Source organism: Plasmopara halstedii (genome assembly GCF_900000015.1).
Source record: "Plasmopara halstedii genome assembly, contig: Scaffold_2395, whole genome shotgun sequence".
NCBI classification, from domain to species: domain Eukaryota; phylum Oomycota; class Peronosporomycetes; order Peronosporales; family Peronosporaceae; genus Plasmopara; species Plasmopara halstedii.
Window position 1 is genome coordinate 1 of NW_020189302.1, and position 837 is coordinate 837.

General features: G+C 41.9%; 1 protein-coding gene across 1 annotated transcript; it reads left to right on the forward strand.

The window, feature by feature from the left end:
- Nucleotides 1–222: 222 nt before the first annotated feature.
- Nucleotides 223–824, forward strand: PHALS_03940 (uncharacterized protein; the record flags this gene model as incomplete). Its single annotated transcript, XM_024718238.1, has 1 exon — nt 223–824. A coding segment is annotated over one exon (602 nt), but the record flags the coding sequence as incomplete, so codon positions are not given.
- Between the last annotated feature and the right edge of the window lie 13 nt (nt 825–837).

The window sequence follows — 837 nt, forward strand, 5'->3', positions numbered from 1 at the left end:
GTCATCTTCAACTGCTTTGCACGATCAAACTTTGTCGCAGAAACAATACAATGACGGGTTGGCGTTTTTAATAGAACACAATGAAAACTTGGAGCACGCACAAGTCATTGATCAAGATGAAGTATTGAAATGTCTCGAGACTTTCGACATTACTCGTTTGGTGAAGTTGGTGATCGAACACAAATAAACCATTAAATTTACGGCGATGAGAAAGCTCTCGACATGACCAATATAAGTACAAAAGAGATTAGCAGCAGCATTACGAGTCAAGATAAGAGCGGAATGGAGGTCGTTGCGGCTCAACCAATCGAGAATTCTCATCAGCTGGTGGTTGAGCACAAAATCCCAGTCTCTGAAGAGATGAAATCTGACGAACATACGCCACCAGATTCGTTGTTGACCGAGGCATTTGCTACGTATTCACCAGACAAAAACCGTGTTCAACTTATGGAATGGAAAAATCAGGGCAAACTCGCAGAAGACTTGGTCGAAAAACTGTTGAATAATCCGCATGAAGAAGTAATACGCGATGGTTCGCTACTTAAGGCTTTCGTCGCGTATATTGACTTATGGAACATCAAGTTATCTCCCAAGAAACTGGACCTTTTCGAGTCATTAAAGACTCAATACGACGACTATGTTGCAGCCAGGTTGATCATCTCAGGCAAATATGGTGGCGATAAGCATTTGGCAAGTATTTGCGCGAGTTTGGAGAACATGCACGCCAGTGATATGGCAGATCGGAAACTGACACCACACAACACTTTAATTCTTTTCAAATTAAAGAACCAAGATAGTTTTCCCGAAGAAATACTAGCATACTGGTGTCGTTCTGTG